Raw genomic sequence first — 15,009 nt, 5'->3', positions numbered from 1 at the left:
TTTGTGATAGGCACTATGGCCATGCAAGTTATGTGGGGGATTTACTCTTTATAGTGAAATAATACTTGTACCACGTCTGAGGGTATGTTTGGATGTGTGTATGTGACTTATATGGTACTTGTTCTTTTTTGTTTCTGATTCCTTTTCACAGATTTGAGGGATTGGAGAGGGTTTGGTAGGTGTAGGTACTCTGTTGAAGGCAAACTGAATGAAACTTGCTTTATAAATTTCTAGGGCCTTAGAACTAAGTTCTCTAAAATACTTTTTTCTCCTTTTGGCAGAGCTTTGTACCGATTTGCTGCATGGACAAGTTTGATGCTTGCCAAAAGCTTCTTGCTTTGGGCTAAACAGTCTTGATTTTTCTCTGCAGATAATTCCTGTGGATAAATTAGTAAAAGGAAAGTTTCAGGACAATTTTGAATTCGTTCAGTGGTTCAAGAAATTTTTTGATGCAAACTATGATGGAAAAGACTATGACCCTGTGGCTGCCAGACAAGGTCAAGAAACTGCGGTGGCTCCCTCCCTTGTTGCTCCAGCTCTGAATAAACCGAAGAAACCTCTCAGCTCTAGCAGTGCAGGTAAAAAAACAACCACCCAAAAATGTTATTTCCAAATAATAGTATTCTAGGTACTCATTCAACATTCAACCAGAATTTTTTGAGTAGCCACAGGCTTGGGGATCTTAAGCATGATCCCAGGCTTGTGGCAGGTGCATGGAATGTGGTGTCAGGGAGACTGTGTTTGTCCTCAGATCCTCGTAGCTCTCTGTAAGGAAGCCACTTCAACTCTGCTTCACAGTTTCCTCCTCTGTAAAATGGGAATTTTAATACTTGCCCCAGAGGGTTGTTTTTGTTACTGTATACAGTTTGCTAAAGCTTTTTAGTTGTATGGAATAGAAATCCCTCAGGCTAGCTCACATAAGAGATATTTAGTTCAGAAACAAGGGCATTTTTCACAGAACTCTAGGATGGGAAGTTACAATCAGACCTGAACTCCAAGGACCTGAAGAAGCTGTTTAGATCTCTCAGAAACCGTTCTTGGCTGTCTGCTTCATCACTCTGTAGATCAGCTTCCTTTGCTTACTCACGGCTTCCCTGCTTTCCCTAGAACTTTAGCTAGTAAAGAGTCTTGGCTTGCCATGATGCTAACAGAATCTGGGAGGCAGGTTTTAGACTGATTTTAGAGAGCTTCTTGAAAAGGCATTGTCTTGATAAGTTTCCCAAGATATGTTTGCAGTAGTATATTTGTAGAACATATGAAATTTTGGGGCAGGGTAGATGTTCTGCAGTTGCTAATTCCTCCTTTTCCAGAGGATGGCAGGATCCCACAATACCTTGAGAGAGGCTGATCCATCTGGTAGGTAGAGAGAGGGTAGGTTGAGTATTTTGTAAACAGCTTTATGGAGATATGTTTCATATGCCATCCATTTTACCCACTTAAATTGTACAATTCATGTTTTTTAGTATAGTCAAAGACTTGTATAACCATTACCACAATTTTGGAACATTTTCATCACTCCAAAAAGAAACTTCATGCATACTGAATAGCAGTCACTTCCTGTTTTCCCCCAACTCTTCCCCCTTCCCCCACCCTAGGCAACCACTAATCTGCTTTCTGTCTCTGTGGATTTGCTTATTCTGAACATTTCCTGTAAATGGAATCATAGAGTATGTGGTCTTTTGTGCCTGGCGTCTTTTACTTAGCATTATGTGTTCAGGGTTCATCCATGCTGTGGCATGTGTCAGTACTTTATTCCTTTTCATTGCAGAATAATATTCCATTGTATGGTTATTTTATTTATTTACCAGTTGATGGTCATTTGGATTGTTTCCACTTTTTGGCTCTTATGAATGGTGCTGCCATGAACATTGACATACAGTTTCTCTGTAGACATGTTTTAACATCTCTCAGATATAGACCCAAGAGTATATACTCTTGGAGCAGAATTGCTGGCCCATATTGGGACTCTGTGTTTAACCTTTTGCAGAGCTGCCTGTTTTTCAAAGTGGCTGAACTGTTTACATTCCCATGAACAGTATATGAGGGTTCTAGTTTCTCTAGATATTGAGTACTTTTATTCTTTAGCTGTTTAGAATGCACATAGATGATTGTGTGCATTTCATATTTCAGATGCTGCTAACAGGTGAGTGGAGACTTGCATTAAGCATTTAGACTTTGGGATAAACATATACTACCAAGAGCCATCCAGAGAAAATGCCTTTTACTGTAGGTGAAAGGCCTTATGATTATAGAGTTTGGGGTATCAGGAAGATTAGATATTTCCAAGCCTGGCATAATGTACAAACTTTACAAAATAATTGCTAAGTGAATAAGTAAATGAGATCAGGTGTGGTGGCTCACGCCTGTAATCCCAGCACTTTGGGAGGCCAATGTGGGAGGATAACCGGAGGCCAGGAGTTTGAGGGCAGCCTGGGCAACACAGCGAGACCCTGCCTCTACAAAAAATAAGAAAAATTAGCCAGGCATGGTGGTGGGTGCATGTAGTCCCAGCTATTCAGGAGGCTGAGGAAGGAGGATTGCTTGAGCCCAGGAGTTCAAGGTTGCAGTGAGCCATGAATTTCGCCACTGTACTCTAGCCTGGGCAACAGAGCAAGACCCTGTCTCCAAATAAATAAATAAATAAATAATTTTAGTTTATGGATACTTTACATCTTTTTCCTTGTCTTTGTCTGCTTTTGGCTATAAATACTGAGAGAAGTCTAAATCCTAGGCAATGTGATGTTTTTCTCTCCTGGCTCTTCTATAGACCTTCTAAAAGGCGAGCAAAGATACAGATTTTGGCGTAATTAATGGTAAGAGTAGGCTTTCCCACCCTTATGGACTCCTTCCTTCTTCCAATCTAAGTAGTCTGAGGTTATGAGTTCAGAGGGATCTAACTTTCCAGATGGGGAACAGTGGGCCCCTGGCAACAGCTGGGACTGTGAGCTCATGCCTGGCGTGAAGTTTGCCATTGCTCCATAAAGCTGCCCTGTTAGTGGATTATTGGGATCCGTGTTAAGGTAGATCATCTATATGCACCAAAATGACTGTACTTCTTTCAGATGATAGTCCTATTCACCCACCACAGCAGAGAAAAGATCTCACCGAAGGACTTACTCCCAACACGAAAGATCATGGCTACAATTGGTACTTAACTGCTGCCAGGATAAACACCACTTTAGGCAGATGTGGGGGTGTTGTCTTGCATGCTGGGGCTCTCTAGCATTGGTTCCCTTCACTGAACACCTGTGGAAGGCAATTGGTCATAGATTTTCCTTGTTGTCTTGTGAAATTTTTTTTTTTTTTTTTTTTTTGAAATTTCTCCTCTTCAAAAACATCTCTCTCAGCTCCACAGAGGCCCATTTCAACACAGAGAACTACTTCTACGCCTAAGGCTGGCCCCGGGGTGGTGCGGAAGAATCCCAGTGTGGGCAACGGAGATGACGAAGCAGCCGAGTTGATGCAGCAGGTAGGCACCTCCAGCGTCTAGGATGTGGGTCACTATGGGGGAAGGGACACTTGCTGCCATGACTAGTGGAGGCTTGTCCATGTTCTTAAAGGAAGATTTGCCTTGTCGGCTTTCCAGAGCATATGACATGTGTGAGTGCGTCAGGTGCTGTGTGGGGAGAATGAGTGTGGAGGGCAAAGAGGAAGGATTAGGCATGTCTGGGCTCTCTTAATGCAGGAGAAACCTATGTCTGTTTGGACACCAGCACTTAGAATCCCTGTTGAATGTTTCTGGAACACTGTCGGGGTTCTGGGATTCAGAGAGTGAAAGATAAAGGAAGGCTTCTTTCTGAATAATGATTTTTAAAAAAAGATTCCACAGTCTTTCTGCTGAGTCCTGGGTCCCTGGAGTTTGGAATTGAGAGTGGAACTGGTACGAAAAGCCTGTGTTGCTTTTCTGATTCTGTTCTTAATAGTTCAGTGATTTCAAATGTCTTCTTCGGGATTAAATATCCTCAGGTGCTTGTCACAGGTCTCTGTGTGTCAAAACAAGTTTTAGACTTTTAGATACTTTCTCACTAATCCTCATATTATAGTTGTTTTATTTGTTTGCTTTTCTTTTTTTGGATGATTCTTTTGGTTAATTCCATTTTTTACATCTAGGATGCCCTGTAATTCCAGAGAGTTTAGGGTTGAACCCTTTTAGTTTCCCAAAAGCCAAGTTCTAAAACTTGGGGCAAATGACCTCTCTGTAGTGCAGAGTCTCTCGTGACCCATATCCATGCTGCTAAGAGATCAGGACAATGAGAGCCTACCCAAAGTTCCTTTTGATTTGTTTTGTTCTTTTATTATGTGTGCCCCACGGTCTTAGGTGCCTTGGGAGTGTTGAGGTGATTGGGCCACCTTCCCCATCATTGGAGTCAGTGTGGCTGACTTGAGCAGTCCCTGAGCACTGTTGCTGTGAACAACAGAAGTCCTAGCGAATAAGGACACTTCCCTGTAACTACTTAATATTTCAAGGTGTGGGGTTGTACAGAAGAGTGGTTAATGCCGAGACTGGGTGGCCAGTGAGCTGATCTTGTGCTCTCCAGGAGGACATGTGCCAGATTCTGTTTCACTGCTGCCCTCGCCTCAGCTCATGTGTCCTGTGTGGAGCACAGGCTTCGGTTACATAGATTTGGGGAGAAGTAAGAGTGGCTTTGCCACGTAACTTCTACCTGGGCAAGTCAGTTAACCTCTATGAATGTACTGCCTCGTGTGAAGTGGGGCTAATACTTGGTCGCAGTTGAGCAGATTGCCCTAACTGGTGTTAAGTCAGGTGCCTGGAATGGAGTTCGGGACCAACACCCTTGGGATAAATGGAAATGGATAAAAGACAGTTGTGGTTATTAGGATTCTTGTCTGTGATCTTGATAGAGTGGAGATAGGTTCTGAAGTGTGCTTTAAAAATTCACAGGAACCAGAAATTTTTTTTTTGGCTTGTATGAAATAATGTGCATGAATAGTCATAACAAAAATAGCTAACATTTTTAAAGTGCTTATGCCATGCACTGTCTAAGCTCTTTAATTTTACTTTTGAGGTAGCCTTGTGTAATTTTACAGAATAGGACAGTATGGCTTGGAGAGGTCAAATACCTTGAGCTGGGATTTCGACCCAGGTATGCCTGGCTCCAGAGCCTAGGTCACTCAGTCACTGCTGAATGGGAACTCAAAGGGGAGGTTGTATGACTTATCTAAGGAATATAGAAGTTTCTTTCTCTTACTTCCACCATTGGAAATTGTAGTTATTCACCAAATAATTACTCTGGGCAAGTTGCTGCTAAGCATTGCCGAGAATACCAAGGCATGAAAGGTCTGGTCTGGGCCTAGAAGGAGTTTTTGATATATTTGGAGAAGATTTACCTGGTGCCAGCCTGTGATGCAAGTCCCAGATGAGGAGTATGGAAAGCAAGAACCATAAGTCTTGCAGGGGTGGGATGTGGTTGGAGTCAAGGGGGGCTTCCTTCCCCCGGGTGGTGACAAAAATTAGCTGGTTTGGATGGTCAGTGCAGTAGAACTGTAGCTGTGGAGGTTGGGAGGAGTTGTGGTCTTGAAGAGAGGGTTTGGAACTCTGTGTGATTGCGTGTCTCCATCCGTGCTGTGGAAGGGTGGGAGGCTAATGTTGCAGAGGCTGACAGTTCACCAACCAGGTACTGCATTGATCCTGGAAGGCTGGATCACGTCATGGCCAGCTCGTCCAGCCCTGTCATCTGTTTGGCCTGCACAGGGTTTTAATTTTTTTTTTTTTCTTAATTTGAAGGATTTTAGTCTCTCCAGTTTGCCACAGCTTCACAGCTTGTTACTGACTCCCATACCTCCTATACCTTATCTGTCTGGCCCTCTCCCCACAAAAGTATTTGAGTTTGTAGCCCTTGGTAATTATGGGAAATAAAGCCAGATGGGCTTGTTAGGCTAAGAGAAAAACAGTGTATTCTATGCAAATTACCTTGTAGTATTCATATCCTTGGAAGATCTGCAAGGAGTCCACTTTCTTAAGTTGTCCTGGAGAAATTAGCTTTTAGTTGATTTTAGTCCAAAGCAGTGCTATCCAGTAGAAATAGGATGTGAACCAGAAATGTGAGCCACAGAATTTAAAATTTTCTAGTAGCCACAATAAAAAAAGTAAAAAGAAACAAGTAAAATTAATTTTAGTAACATATTACCTGATATATCAGAAATATTCTAACATATAATCAATAGAAATATCAATGAGATGTTTTACATTTGAAGACTGAACTAAGTGTTTAGTACTTGCAGCCCATCTCAATCACACTGGCCACATTTCAAGTGGTTATGTAGCCACATGTGGTTGATGGGTACTGCGGCCAGTGCAGGCCTGAAATGTTCTCCTTGGGCTTCTTACATTATAGCTATTGCTTTACTGTAGGAGAAGGTTCTAAGAGTGACCTTGATTACTAGCCACAGATTTTTAATAACCTCATGAATAAGCATTTAGAGGAGTACCAGGTGAAAACCAGTGACTTAGTACATATCTATTGAGTGTTTCTTGTGTATACAAAGTTATTGAGTGATATCGTGGACAAATGCTGCTTTGGCCTTACAGATGTGACCCAGAGGGCTTGGTGTGTTCCCTTTGGTGGCCTTGATGATTTGTAGTACAGAGAAGGTTTTAATGGGTTTGTGAGGGTGGCATTGGTGAAACATGGTGTACAGGTGGACTCCAAGATGGCATTCCTTTTTAAACTGTTTTGATTTCCTTTCCTTCTCAGTCACTAATGCTTCCAGGCATGTGGTTAGAAGGATCATGGAACTGAAGCTCTGAGGTAGCTTCCTACTGCTAGGGGTTGGTCAACTCTTGCCTTTCTGTCCCCTTCTTGTACCCTGCTTAGGGGCTGTTCCAGGAAAGGCAGCAAGCCCCAGCACAAGCAGGGGTTGGGGAAAGTGAGGGAAGCAGAGTATGTAGCTTTGCTGGATGCTGGGCAATAGTAGTACTTTATTGAAACTTTATTTTTGAAAGTGATTTCTGTGGTTGGTAAAGGTATTAATAGTGAAAGGCTGTTGAGAACTGTGATTCTGGTTTGGTGTGTTCTGGACTTTGATGATGAACTTTGAATTTAGGGCTTTGACAAAGTTGTCCTGGTGGTCCTAGTCACTGTTCCTCATCTCTGGATGCTTCTTGACTGCAGGTTATGAAGAGGAGCTTCCTTCCACCCTGGGATGAGACTTGATCCCCTGTGTTATGTTTGGCTTCTTCATTAGGCCACAGGGAAGCTAGATAAGCTGTTTGCTTCATGTTGTTTTGTTTGTTTTGCTTTTTTAGTGTTTGTTTTTGTTTTTTGAGATGGAATCTTGCTCTGTCACCCCAGCTAGAGTGCAGTGGCGTCATCATAACTCACTGCAACCTCAACTTCCTGGGCTCAAGTAATCCTCCTTCCTCAGCCTCCCGAGTAGCTGGGACTACAGGCGCGCACCATCACGTCTGGCTAATTTTTCTATTTTTTGTAGAAATGGAGTCTCGCTCTTGCTCAGGCTGGTCTCCTAAGCTGATGTGATCCTCCGGCCTCGGCTTCTCAGAGTGCTAAGATTACAGGCGTGAGCCACTGCACCCAGCCTTGTTTTGCTTTTTTAAAGAGACAGGATCTTGCTATGTTACTCAGGCTGGCTTCAAACTCCTGGGCTCAGGTGGTCTTTCTGCCTCAGCCTTCGGAGTAGCTGGGACCATTGGTGGGCACCACTGCACCTGGCTTGCTTCTGTTTTTGCAGCTGTACATTCAGAAGGTTGGACTAGATGACTTCTGTGGTCCTTTCTGCCTCTCAGAATTCCCTGCTGCCCAGATTGTTCTTAGCAGCTGCACCTTTTATTTCCTGTCTTGGCTTTCCCTGCTGCTCTGTGGCCCTAGCCTGTAAATACAGGTTTTTATGAGAGTTTCATGCTGCGTGATATGCCATGCAATTTGTATTCAGTGAGAGTTAAATTGAATTCAGTTGTCATAGATTTGAATATAGTACACTGAAATAAAGGTGCACTGTGGTTAAAGTACACAAGACTGTGAGTGTTATGACTTTAATTGCTGTTGGCTAGATGGAGCCCTGGCCTAAGCACTGAAATTTATTTCTTCATCACCTCTTTATGGGGAACAGAGCCTCAGTGGGGCTCATGGAAGATCATACCTCCCTTTCCATTGACCTCCACACGCACCCAGACTTGGACTTGACTGACCAGTTCCTTGGTTAAGGACTCAATTTAGTCAGCCACCTTGCTGGACTGTGTTGTGGATTCTACTTCTTTATCTGTCCCAAGCTTCCCTAGTTCTTTCTCCCTGATCCTCTTTTAGTCCCCGAGAAGTTCCTGCATGTTTCAAGGTGTAGTCTGCACTTTCCTGGGAGCTGTTATAGTATAGGTTGCCATGAACAAGTCCATACTGTTTATCTGGGGCTGAAGAAAAGTGACATTAAACTGCAGTGGTTTTTGTCCATGTTGGAGTTTGATCAAAGACCACATCTCCTTTTGAGTAGAAGTCTGTCTGATGTTTCATTGTTGCACTAATGCCAGGTATCTCACCCTTTTTAATGTTTTGTGCAGGTCAACGTATTGAAACTTACTGTCGAAGACTTGGAGAAAGAGAGAGATTTCTACTTCGGAAAGCTAAGGAACATTGAATTGATTTGCCAGGAGAACGAGGGGGAAAATGACCCTGTATTGCAGAGGATCGTAGACATTCTGTATGCCACAGATGTACGTGTTGACATAAGGATATTTTCTATTTTGCCTCCTGAGAGAAAATAAGTTTTATCTAGCAGGTTTCAGCAAACTCTGTGCTGATGCTTGTCATGTTCCAGTGTAACATTCAACAAGAGACTTCATCTTTGGCTGGGTGCGGGGGCTCAAGCCTGTAATGCTAGCACTTTGGGAGGCTAAGGTAGGAGGATCACTTGAGCCCAGGAGTTCAAGACCAGCCTCAGCAACAGTAAGACCTTGTCTCTACAAAAAATAGAAAAATTAGCCAGGTGTGGTGGTACACATCTGTAGTCTCAGCTACTTGGGAGGTTGAGGCAGGAGTATTGCTTGAACCCAAGAGTTTGAGGCTGCAGTGAGCTATGATGACACCACTGTACTCTGGCCTAGGCAATAGAGTAAGACCCTGTCTCAAAAAAAAAAAAAAGACTTCATCTTTGACCCTCTCAAAGTCAGCCAGAGGGAACTCTGCTCAGCTTCAGCCTCTGCCTTGAGGTCTATGAGCCTTTGAGGAAGGAGTAGGACAGGGAGGAAGTGCTTGGCTTGCCCATCTTCTGTAGTTTGTGGCCACTAATAGGTAATGAATGTCACAAAATGCTCTTGGCCAGAAGTAACTCCCAACCCCCACTCCACCCCCTGCAGCTTGGACCCCTCAGCATGAGGTGCTGCATCCATTTTATCAGCGCCCCAGGCATGCCCTGGAGAACCAGGCACAAGGTCCCTTTTTCTACGTCTATTGCCTACAGCAGCTGTCAGGGTGTGCTTTTGCACCTCCCTCCCAGGAGTTTGCCTGATTCCTGTTCCTTCAGAGTACTTTGTGATCAGGTTTCTTTGGATCCATGTTTATTACACAGCCATATCTGCACATGTTAACGATGACATGTTAGGTGATCAGGGAAGACTGATTTATTTTCTGGATTTATGATTTGATATCTTGCTGTATCCGCTGTTTAATGGTTGTATTTATACTACTTCTGCACGCCTAGCAAGGTCAGTAGGATCAAATTACAAACTAGCATGTGTAGCATTATACAAATATAAGGTAACACTAATGCTGTTTTTATCACTGTCCTCTAGGTATATCTTGTGAATTTTGGGGGATTAAGATTAGTGACTTTTTAGTTGGAAAAAAGTTGATAATATGTTGAATAAATTGTTATTTAGGACTCACTCTGTGCCAGATAATGAAAACAAAGACGATGAAGTTATAGGGGTTCTTAGTCTAGTCTTTAGTGGAGTTAGATCTTAAGTGAGTTCAGCCATAGGGATTTAGTTAAAAAAAAAAAAAAAAAGATAATAGTTGAAGGAGAAACTTAATTTTTACAGTAGAGTAGTGTAGTCATTTCCTGCTATAAGTACATGCCAGCATGCTGTGGAGTGAGGATGAGGTGGGAGTCACAAATCTGCTTTTTCCTTACATGCTCAGTTTTCCCATGCCACTAATGCTGGGTTGGTCTTGCTGTTGTGGGTGTTTGAGGGAAAGCAAGGCTCCTAAGTACAACCAAAGGACATTGTCAAGGAAAAGCTGGTTATGTAGACAGTTTGTTGAGAGGAGATGGTAGAGTACTGAACTTCATGGGAGACTTCAGGGATTTTTTGAGGATAAATTTTCTGTCTTTTTAAAGACAACTTTATTGAAGTATAATTGACGTGTAATAAACTGCACATATTAAAAATGTACATTTGATTATGTGTGAAATCATCACCATAATCAAGACATTGTACATATCCATCACTTTCAAAAGTTTGAGGGTAAATTTGATTGTGCTCAGTTTTTGCCCTATGTGGGATGTGATTTTACTGTCTAAGAAATAAAATAGTGGTCACCTGGCCTGTGTGATTAAATACCAACTGTGTGGTAGAACCAGGAAGAACCACTGACTTTGAGAGGCTTTAAATATGAGGAAAGTGAGCTGGCCGTGGTGTCTCACACCTGTTATCCCAGCACTTTGGAGGCCCAGGCGGGAGGATTGCTTAAGGCCAGGAGTTTGAGATCAGCTTGGGTGACATAGTGAGACCCCAGCTCTACAAAAAATACAAAACTTAGCCGAGCGTGGTGGTGTGTACCTATAGTCCTAGCTGCTAGGGAGGCTGAGGAAGGAGGATCGCCTGAGCCCAGGAATTCAAGGCTGCAGTGAGCTGTGATTGCACCACTGCATGCCAGCTTGGGCGACAGATTGAGATACTGTCTGAAAAATGAATGAATGAATGAATAAATAAAAAGAAAGTGAACACACAGTAGAAACTGAACTTTATATCAGTGTTGAGTGATAGCTTTTCCTTCTCATTTTTCCATTTCAGGAAGGCTTTGTGATACCTGATGAAGGGGGCCCACAGGAGGAACAAGAAGAGTATTAACAGCCTGGGCTAGCAGAGCAACATCCGAATTCTTCACTCCAAATCATGTGCTTAACTGTAAAATACTCCCTTTTATTATTCTTAGAGGACTCACTGGTTTCTTTTCGTAAGCAAAAAGTACCTCTTCTTAAAGTGCACTTTGCAGAAGTTTCACTCCTTTTCCAATAAGTTTGAGTTAGGAGCTTTTACCTTGTTAGGAGAGCAGTATTAACATCTAGTTGGTTCACCTGGGGAACAGAGAGGCTGCCATGGGGCTCACCGTGTGGATGCAGGTCACACTGATCACTGGAGAAGGTGTTCTGTAATACGCTGAGGTGGCGACCTCAGTAGAGAAATGTAAAGACTGAATTGAATTTTAAGCTAATGTGAAATCTTGGCAGAGAACATTGTAATAAATAAATGCCTTAAGAGTATTTAAAATATGCTTCCATATTTCAAAGTATAAAATATGACAGGAGATTTTATGTGTTTGACATTGTGTCTGGGAAGGAAGGGCCAGACCTCAGAACCTTTGGAAACTGCTGTCACGGGTCTTACAGGGCCGCTTGAATCCTCACAGGCCTAGGCTTTGGCCCAGAAGGAAAGTTTAGAAAAAGTTGCTCTGTAAAGCCATTTGGTGTCGTTGACCAATTGCATCCCTGCTAAAAAAGCAAGAGGCATTGTTGCCTGGATGAATAGAGGGTGTTTCAGCCCTGAGATGTTAGGAGTTGAAGAGCTCGATTTTCATTGAGCATTTCTCTGACGACTTTTCTGATTATCCCTGAGATTTCTATGTATTATGCTTTTTGGGAATTGAGGTGTGTCCAGTTTTTTAATCTAACAACTACTTTTGGGGACTTGCCCACATCTCTGGGATTTGAATGGGGTTTGTGTCCCATTTTACTGTCTTTTAGGTTTACATTTAACATGTTTCTCTTCTCTGTTCCCCTTGCCCACTGGGGACTCCTCTTTGGCTCCTTAAAGTTTGCTGCTTAGAGTTGAAAACGCAGCAGGCAGGTAATCATGCTGCAAGTTTTTTCTGGACCTCTGGCAAAGGGAGTGATCAGTGAAGGCCATCGTTACCTTGGGCTCTGCAAGGCTGGGGTGTTTTCGGTATCTGCTGCCCACAGCTCTCCACTGTTAGCTGAATACTTTGCCAGTGCACTAATCTCTTTGGAGATAAAATTCATTAGTGTGTTACTAAATGTTAATTTTCTTTTGCAGAAAATACAGTACCATGTCTGAATTAATTATTAATATTTAAAATATTTCCTTCCTTAACTCTCCCTCATTTTCTTTGCCCACAGCCTATTCAATCCCTTTGTTTGGCAGAATTCTGCAAAATGTGTGTCACCCACTACTGAGATTGTTCAGCCCCTGATGTATTTGTATTGGTTTGTTTCTGGTGGTAGCTTGTCCTAAAATGTGTGTAGAAAGCAAGTATTTTATGATAAAATTGTGTAGTGCATGCTTTGTGTGGAATTCAGAGGAAAACCCAGATTCATTGATTAACAATGCCAAAAAATGCAAGTAACTAGCCATTGTTCAAATGACAGTGGTGCTATTTCTCTTTTGTGGCCTTTTAGACTTTTGTTGCCCTAAAATTCCATTTTATTGGGAACCCATTTTCCACCTGGTCTTTCTTGACAGGGTTTTTTTCTACTTTAAACAATTTCTAAATAAAATTCTGTATTTCAAGAGTGTCATGTCTTCTGAAGTTTGTCTTGCCCTGGGTATATGCTTTTAGATTCGAGTGATAAGGTACCAGTGCTTCTTTCTTAAATTAGGACTGATCTTTTCAAATGCTTCACTGCTTTTTCAGATGTGCTTATTTCTAGGCCTGCTTCCTTTTTTCTTCTTTCACATTATATTTCTCAGCCTCCTGCTGTTTTAAATTCTCGTATTGCTATGAGAAGGTTTTTCCTCTCATAGCAGTATGGCCTCGCTGCTGTATGCAGCCTTTTCAGGCCATTTCTTCCTGAGAAATGTAGCAGAACAGTGCTTGGCAGATGACCATGGGAGATATTTTGTTTTTCCTGACAGTGTGTTTCAGAGGCAGTTAACATAATCTCAACCTATAAAATAATTTAAAATTGTTGCCATGTTTTCCTTCCTTGTAAAATTCTATGCCTTTAGAAATGAGTTCAAAAGGAGACCTGCTGCCATTTTCAGCATGAAATAAAGTTAAGTGGCATAAAGTCGTTTTGTTGTATGATCTTTAGAGTACATACCATAATTTTGGATGCTCTGTAAGCCCAACTTGATGGTTTTTACTAGGGTTTTACCCACATTACTTCCTCTAGAAGTTAATGGTATGAGACTTACTTTGAAATGTTATATACCTTCAGAAGGAATTTGACACCATGTGTATTGGTCATCTACAAGAAGATACCTCCAGGATTGCATGAAGCTTGTGAAGAAGATACTGTTGGGTGTTGTCAACTGAGAAGTTACTTTGGTAAGGTGTGAAGCTGATACTGTGTGTATCTTTGACCAAGTCCATTGACCTGGCTCTAGGCAGAGGGACGTAAAGTCTTTGCTGCTTGATCTGCTTGGCAAGTTCTGTGTTGCACGGAGGATAGGGAAACAGATGGGTTCTCCGGCTAGATTTGGATATAGGATTCATTCCTCATGCTGGTGATCCTCAAACTGATAGACTTCAGAATCACCTGGGGAACTTGTTTGACATGACATTTGTAAAGTCCATTCCCAGAAATTCTGAGTCAGGAGGTTGAAAACCTGCATTTTAACATGGACCATAGGCGACCTGTATTTGGACCTTACCTACAGGCCTGCAACTTCAAGTCTTCATTCTGGCAGGGGAAACATCAGATTTGAGTTCTTTTGCAGGTCCCTCCTAGCTCTGTGAGTTTTGAGCTAATTGACCTCTCTTGTTCCTACTTGCAAAACAGAGATGAAGTGCCCTCTCTCACTGGGTGCTTGTTGGGATCCAAATGAGCTGATGGACAAAAAAAAAAAAAAAAGGCAACTACACATTGGAAAGTTCTGAACAGACAAAAGGCATTATTTATGCCATTGGTTCTTCAGATCCAGTCTGAAATTCTCTTCATAGATTAAAAAAGCTTAGGATAGGGTTTTTATATCCTGAGAATTTAGGAGGACATTCCTTAAGGTAGACTTTGGATATTTTGTAAATTAAGTAACAAGTTCTTTTAATGTTTCTTTTTCAGCTTGGTGGTATTGACAAGTCTGCCTCCTTTCTGTCTTCAGACTATGGTTTTCATCTTGTTTTTCCCCCAGGTGAAATTGAGGTCTCACTGCACATTTCACCATTTTCTTTTAAATGAAGATTTAGTGACTCAGATTCATTGATTTAAAAAAAGAAAATCATACTTTTCTCCCAAGTTTACTCTCTAGAATGTAACAAGGTTTTGAAAAGGAAGCAGTTTCCTTTTGCTATAACCAATGTGATTCTTTAGAGAAATTTTTATTTAAGGATTGTTTTGTGAGATTTAGTATAAACCACTCCTTTTGTGGTTACCATAGTTCATTGTGTTTTCCACAAAGAAAACCTAGGCTTTAAGCCTGATCAACCTAATCAGATTAGTTTGCTAGCATGTGGGTGACCCATATCTGACTGTTGTCAACAGAGAGTGGAAGTAATTGCTTTGAACCAAGCTGAACCTTAGTCTGTGATCAGTGTCATGAATCAGCAGTCGTTCTTCTGGTCTGGCACTGTTGCTGTTAGCACTATGTCATACTTTTGAATTCTCACATTCAATTTTTAAAATTTTAAAACCGGATGAATTCATATTTATTTCTGTATTTTCATGATACTTGCTTTTTTTTTTCATAGTTTTCACATGTAAGGATGTAGCAATGGGCAGAGTTCTTCTCTGTACTTCTGTATTGAACTTGACTGTAGTTAGAACCATTAACCTAGATGACTTCAGCCAGATTGTTACAGAGTTATGACTTGTGAAGGTCTGTTTCCCCTTTGGCTTTTAACTCTTTTTTTTTTTTTTTTG

The 15,009-nt window shown here is 41.8% G+C and overlaps 1 protein-coding gene across 1 annotated transcript in view; it reads left to right on the top strand.

Annotated features, from left to right (window-relative positions):
* Positions 1-12,868, top strand: part of MAPRE1 (microtubule associated protein RP/EB family member 1) — a 28,181-nt gene extending 15,313 nt beyond the window's left edge. Inside the window, exons 4-7 of the mRNA XM_069495581.1 lie at positions 371-578; positions 3,348-3,469; positions 8,531-8,683; positions 10,985-12,868. Coding sequence (XP_069351682.1) covers positions 371-578; positions 3,348-3,469; positions 8,531-8,683; positions 10,985-11,041 — 540 coding nt within the window. The 3' untranslated portion in view covers positions 11,042-12,868. The remainder of the gene's footprint in view (positions 1-370; positions 579-3,347; positions 3,470-8,530; positions 8,684-10,984) is intronic.
* Positions 12,869-15,009: the final 2,141 nt, after the last annotated feature.

The sequence above is a fragment of the Eulemur rufifrons genome, chromosome 20, assembly GCF_041146395.1.
Source record: "Eulemur rufifrons isolate Redbay chromosome 20, OSU_ERuf_1, whole genome shotgun sequence".
Classification (NCBI taxonomy): domain Eukaryota; kingdom Metazoa; phylum Chordata; class Mammalia; order Primates; family Lemuridae; genus Eulemur; species Eulemur rufifrons.
This window is presented reverse-complemented; position numbering and strand designations above follow the sequence as displayed.